Source organism: Eurypyga helias, unplaced genomic scaffold (genome assembly GCF_000690775.1).
Source record: "Eurypyga helias isolate BGI_N326 unplaced genomic scaffold, ASM69077v1 scaffold34947, whole genome shotgun sequence".
Taxonomy (NCBI): Eukaryota; Metazoa; Chordata; class Aves; order Eurypygiformes; family Eurypygidae; genus Eurypyga; species Eurypyga helias.
This window is the reverse complement of record NW_010260360.1, coordinates 1,306-7,760: the sequence shown is the minus strand read 5'-3', so window position 1 is coordinate 7,760 and position 6,455 is coordinate 1,306. Positions and strand designations below refer to the sequence as shown.

The 6,455-nt window shown below is 48.1% G+C and overlaps 1 protein-coding gene across 1 annotated transcript; it reads left to right on the top strand.

The window, feature by feature from the left end:
* The first annotated feature begins 1,697 nt into the window (after positions 1 to 1,697).
* Positions 1,698 to 4,800, top strand: MED26 (mediator complex subunit 26). The gene is made up of 2 exons (XM_010155020.1): positions 1,698 to 1,808; positions 3,121 to 4,800. The coding sequence occupies exons 1-2, from the start codon at positions 1,698 to 1,700 to the stop codon at positions 4,798 to 4,800; spliced, it is 1,791 nt and encodes a 596-aa protein (XP_010153322.1).
* Positions 4,801 to 6,455: the final 1,655 nt, after the last annotated feature.

Here is a 6,455-nt window from a genome sequence, read left to right as displayed (position 1 = left end):
CCACTTATTGGTGTGTCTGATACAGAGCCTTTTTGTACCCTAGTAATTCGTAGCATAAAATGTGTGTTGGGAAGGAGAGTATCATGTTTTGCAAGTCTACAAACGTTTGTCTGGAAACTCCCAGAATCAAGCATTACCTCTTCTAAGTGCTCTGGTTCTAGCAACTGGCGGGGGGGGAAAAGCACCCTGGTGTTTTGTATTACTTAAACTGCGCTGCTGCATCAGCCTTCCTGGGCTCTGAGGGCAGCGTAAGGCTCAGAGCGTGGAAGAAAGGGCACTGAAGTGCCATGGTGAGAGCTGAAATATGTAAAAATACATGCTGTTGCTGTTGGAAAGCTTAAGTGGGGTTTTACCGGACCTGACCGGGTGACGGGGCAGGGGCACTGGTGGTTCAGTGGAGAAAAGGCCATGAGAAATTAATTCATCTTTGGTCTGACACTGGTTTTACAGCCGGTAAGTTATAATCATTCAAAGCCTATACAGACTTCAGAATTCAGTTTAGAAGTAAATCTAGAAATCAGCCGCAGTGTTTACTTGCCGACAGCTTTATCCGGGTATCTCCAGCGTGAAGCAATCCGTCTGTCGTGGAGAAGACGTGGTCTGCGCACGAGACTTTCTGAAAGGAAGAGGCTTCAGCTCCTGATTCTCCTCTTGTACCCTACAGAAGGGTAGAATTGACTGGAAAAGGGTAATTCATACAAACTTGGCAGGCTTAAAATGAAGAATCCTGCAGCGGAGTGTGGCTGGGGGAGGACTGCCTGACTGTGCTCCTGGTGAGCCTTCCGGGTAACGCGGGATCCCTGCGCTGCTCCTGCGCGAGGTTCCTCGCCGCTGCCGTTCGCGTCCAGTGGAGTCGCAAATGAAATAAAGCAATAAATGAAACCGTGATTCAAGTTTTCCTTTGCTTATCTCGTACCTACCTGCGAAGGTGAATTAACAACAGGCAGTGGCAGTCTGGATCTCCGCGGCCTGGCGTTTCTCGGCGGAATTGCTAAACCCCACTTTGCGTTCCCACGGCGCTCGCGCGTGCGGAACCAGGGCCATGAAGCCTGGCAGAAGCTGATGGGCGCGTGGTTGTGCGAGCAGAGTTCCTGAGTTGCTCCTGGCCATCCAGCCGGTCGGGAAGGCCGGGTCCGGCAGGCAGCTGGCTGCGGAGGGGCCCCGGGTGGGTGCAGGCCTGGCGCCGGGCGATGGGCTGAGGACATCTGCTGGGCACAGCCGCTGCTCGGCCGCCCACGGTGCAGGGACTTTGCACCCGCCTGCTGGCTCCAGGTGCGTGGCTGCAGGGAGCGTCGATGTTCTGAAGGGAAGTGCAGCGCGGTGCCTTGGGTGAACCGAAAGCAGAGCCTGAAGGAGTACATGCGAGATTTTTGACGGGGCTCGTTGCTTTCCTTGGGCTACTTGGCACCTGGATTTCTGGTCAGGCTGTGTTAGCCCGTACCTCGGCTGGGGTCTCGCAACTCTGGTTCGACTGCTAACGTTCCATGGAATCAGAGACTGCTTTCCTTTCCTTTCCTTCACTTTTGTCTGTTACAGCTCCTGCGGTTTCCAACTAGGTCAGTGAAGTGTCCTTGTCCCTGTTCCTTGAACAATCAGCTCCCTAAAGCCAGACAGTGTGAGAGTAATTTTGTGATTAATGCTTCCAGCGATTATAAAGTGGAAAGGCTTAAATTACCTTTGATAACTCAGACCTGTACATGAAACATGCAGTGACTTTGCCTTCCTTGTTGCAGATCCATAACATGGTGGCAGTGCTAGAAGTGATCTCCAGCCTGGAGAAATACCCCATTACCAAAGAGGCACTTGAGGTATGTCACCCCCTGAACATCACTTGATTTTTGTGTGTATAAAAGGACTTTCTCTGCCTGTCCGATTTCCATAAGAGCTTTTCTTGAAACAATAGATTGACTGCAAAGGATTCACAATTAAGATATTATTTTGTCCCTTCCATGCTGCTTCTGACATCTCCGTGCGTACACAGCGATTCTTTCTGGATTCACATCAGTATTCTGCACGGCATGGTTCCTCTTGGCGTGGGGCATGGAATTCGTTGCTGCGTGAATTCAGCAGCATCACTCTGCTTGCTGAAGTACCGGTCGCTTTTCGAGCGGTTGGGTGACCAGGCACCAAAGAATCTGAAATAGGAGGATAGTTACTCTGTGTCTATCAAATGAATCTTCAATTCAGTTAAGCAGGTTGGAGTGCCGGATCTGGTTGGTGAGGTCAGGTTTATGGAAAGTGGAAGCATCAGGTGGGATGGCAGCAACTGGGCTTTCTTAGAAACAGAGCCCAAAGAAGTGTTTATGGCTAAATTACAAAACTTTTTTCCATCTTTAAATTATTGGTGTTACTTGCTTTTACCTATTGCTTAACTGTAACTCCAGCTGCATTTCGACAGTACGTATCCCAGCCTGTTGCGTACTTCTCTCACAGTCCCATCTGTGTTTTCCTTGGAAGTGCTTTTCTTCAGCGATCTGACTTGCGGAACAATTCTTTGTTTTCAAACGTGCTCTGGGAACAATCAAACGCCTCGCTTCCTTCCGCTTGTGAAACCACTTTGGGACACCCTAGGAATGCTTGTTCAAATCGGTCTGTGACACCCTTTTGAGAGCCGGGGGGGTGAAGGGAGAGATGGAGGAAGGAGGTGGGATGTGAGGTCGCTCCCCGGCCAGTCACGTTTGTGCAGCGGGCATTGGCAGCGTATCACTGCAACAGGCGGAGGGTCTGGAACTTTTTCTCTCACCTCTTCCTGCAGATCTTACACTTCCAGCGCGATAAACACGCACCTTGTCTGCCTCGGGTGCCGTGTTTCCCCTCGAATCTGAGCCTGCACCTTGATTCTCAAGAGTCTTGCCGATTCGAGTGTTCCTTTCCGATGCTTTTCCCAGCTGACGGCTCTGGTGCTTTCGCCAGGGTGACTTGAAACCTACAGCAGGTTTCGTGCTGCGTGGCAAAGCACTCGACCAACTGGACTAATCCTTCCCAAACAGATGAATTCAACGCTTAAATCTTGAGTGTTTTTTAACTGGGTATTTCTTAGGGTAAGCATTCCAGAGCAGAAATCTACCTTAAGAGTGTTAGTGACCCCTGTTCCTAAAACAACTTCCCTTTCTTTTATAGGAAACGAGACTCGGGAGACTTATCAATGAGGTGAGGAAGAAGACATCCAACGAGGAACTTGCCAAACGTGCCAAGAAATTGTTGCGGAATTGGCAAAAGTTGATAGAGCCTGTGACCCAGAATGAACCGGTGCCAAGAGGGCTGCCGAATCCACCCGGATCAGCAAACGGTGGTGCTCACAACTGCAAAGCAGAAGCGCAACTTCCTGCTGTGGCTGGGTCAAAGCCCATTAGGAATGATATACAGAAACTAAATTCTCCAAAAGCAGAGAAATTGGGAAATCGGAAAAGGAAAGGTGAACACAGGGACGGGCATCAGGGCCCTCCTCCCCCAAAAGTCTCCAAAGCTAGTCATGAAGTATTACAAAACTCTTCATCCCCTCCAACAAATGGAATTGGAGGTAGTCCTGAAAATTTTCCTAGTCCTGTAGACGTAAATCTACACGCAGGGCCTGAAAGCAGCAGGACAGAACTCAGTGAAAACGATAAACACAGTAAGATCCCAGTAAACGCTGTAAAACCTCACACCAGTTCTCCAGGACTTGTAAAACCTTCAAGCACTTCCTCGTTATTAAAGACTGCGGTGCTTCAGCAGCATGATAAATCGGAAGAAACCACAGGACCCCACCAACCTAAGAGTCCTCGCTGTTCCTCGTTTAGCCCTAGGAATGTTAGGCACGACACTTTTGCTCGGCAGCATACTACGTACTCACCAAAGGATTCGATGCCTAGTCCGTCTCAAAGGTCTCAGTTCTTAGATACTGCACAGGTGCCATCGCCGCCACCATCCTTGATGCAACCCTCGACACCTCCGATGCCAGCAAAAAGACTGGAGTTCGCTCAGCAGTCGGTAGCTGAGGTGGCTCAGCACTGGCAGGAGCAGCAGGTACCTTCGGAAAGCCAGCACAGGCACACAGCAGGGACCCTTCAACAGCACACATCTCCCGGCTGCAAAACCAGCTCCCACCCTGGGGAATCTCTCGCGCCACACGTGGGCTTTTCGCAGGACGCTTCGAAAATGGACAGCGATGATGCTGCTTCAGGTTCCGATAGTAAAAAGAAGAAAAGGTACCGACCCAGAGACTACACGGTCAACTTGGATGGGCATGTGACAGAAGGGGGTGTGAAACCAGTGAGGTTAAAAGAGCGAAAACTCACTTTTGATCCCATGACAGGACAAATAAAACCTTTAACACAGAAAGATCCTTTGCAGGTAGAAATCCCTGCACTGACTGAACAGCACAGGACAGAAACGGAAAAGCAGGAGCAAAAACCCAACCTGCAAAGCCCTTTTGAACAAACGAACTGGAAAGAATTGTCCCGGAATGAAATCATTCAGTCGTATTTAAACAGACAGAGTAGCTTGCTGTCTTCCTCGGGAGTACAGACTCCAGGAGCTCACTACTTCATGTCTGAATATTTAAAGCAGGAGGAAAGCACTAGAAAAGAGGCTAGAAAGACTCATGTTCTAGCTCCTAACAGCAAACCTACAGACTTGCCCGGGGTCACGAGAGAGGTCACGAGCGATGACCTCAACAGAATACGCGAACATAACTGGCCGGGCGTGAACGGTTGTTACGATACACAGGGTAACTGGTATGATTGGACACAGTGCATATCTCTAGATCCACACGGGGATGACGGTAGATTGAACATCCTGCCTTACGTCTGCCTAGACTGAGTACAGTTTTGCTGAAAATGCTTTTTACATCTGCAGTTAGCAAAGTTGGCAGACACCATGCCACTTCCAGATGGAGAAAGCCTCCTGTCCTGGACAAACAGCCCCAACGAGCAGAGGGTGGGAGGGAGCTGGTTCTTTACAGCTCTTTCCTTTAAATTCTCCTTTTGTGAAATGCTGCTACCAGTTTACTAACAATTGCAAAGGAAGGCATACGAAGGTTGATAAGTTGAGTTCAAAACTCTCTAGCGAGCCAGCTATAAAAAAGTGTTAGTCCCCAAGAAGTGAAGAGGATTTCCAGCACTTTCTGAATGCCGGAATCTTATTACAGGCAGGTACAGAGAAAATTGTGGAAGTTACCTTAACAAAATATGCATCTATTTATTTGACTTGATTTGGGTTTTTATTTGGCAGTGAGATATTCGAGAGACAATGTGCAAAAACTGTAGTTTCATTTCTGTCACATCTCTGAACATGATTGCGTTGTTTTTTTTGAAGTCATGTGGTACGGAGATTGGGGTTTAAACGGCAGGTGTTGCACTGCAGGCTGGGAGACCGGCTTCAGCTCAACATTCCATAGGCATCCACATATTTTAGTCTGGTTTCGGTTTAAATCCAGTCTCTGAGAAATGCTGCAAAAACTAGATGTTTAACGATATTTTTGATCCCACCACCACCAGCCAAATATTTTTCCTCCTTTTCCCTTCCTGCAAACTTCTAGGAAAAACATAAAAAAAGACAAAATCACCTTTTCTAGAATCTAAATGTAATGAGGGTGCTACAAGTTTGTAACTGTACTGTGAGAGGGAAAAAGGAAGCCTGTTTGTATGCTGGAAATATACTTGTTACCATTCCTTTAGATATTGTTTGCCTTATGGATATCCATCATAAACGCAATTTGCAAAAACAAAGAGCCTTAGTGAATGTACAGTAACTAGACTTCTGTGTTCTTGGGATGCAGAAGGGAGCAACTTTGCTATTTGGTCCTTTAAGTGGACACATTGTGATATAAATGTGGAAATAAAAAAATTTGCACAAACCAGTTTGTGGATGATTTATACTGAACTCCTGTTTGTTTAAAGTTTGCTCAGTTCAGACCAGCTAAGTGACCCTCGACACCGAGAGTCCGTCGGAGTGGTGTGGTGAAGCCGAATCCCATCCGACGCTGCCCAGAGCAGCTGGCCGTTAGGGATGTACGAGATGTCTTCCAAGTGTGTTGGTGTTCAGTCGCACAGGTTGGATTTGCTTTAACTCTGGTTGCATCCAGGGTCCGGAGACTGATAACCCAGTTGCTGTTAATGTACCTCAAAGTCTCACGGCTCATCTCTTTTCTTGTAATGGTGTTATTCCTGGTTGTTAAAAGGCTTCCTGGCGCAGCCTGGTTCAGTGTGGAAATAGAGGAATTTCTAGTAACTGTAATTGCATTAACATTTGGGGGTCGTTTTCTGCAGCCCCCAGTGCTGGGCTTCCGCCCAGGGGAGAAGGAAAGGGAACACCATAAAAAAGTATTTCTAGGTTTAGTGATGTTAACTCCGTTGACCCGTTTGTGCTGGATCTTGCCTCTGCAGAGAAGAGCCTGGGCAAGAGTGCTCCTGCCCTTGAGAGCAGAGTCAAGCTCTTAGTGATTCCCTAAGGCTGTTCCCAGCCAGGTGTCTGCT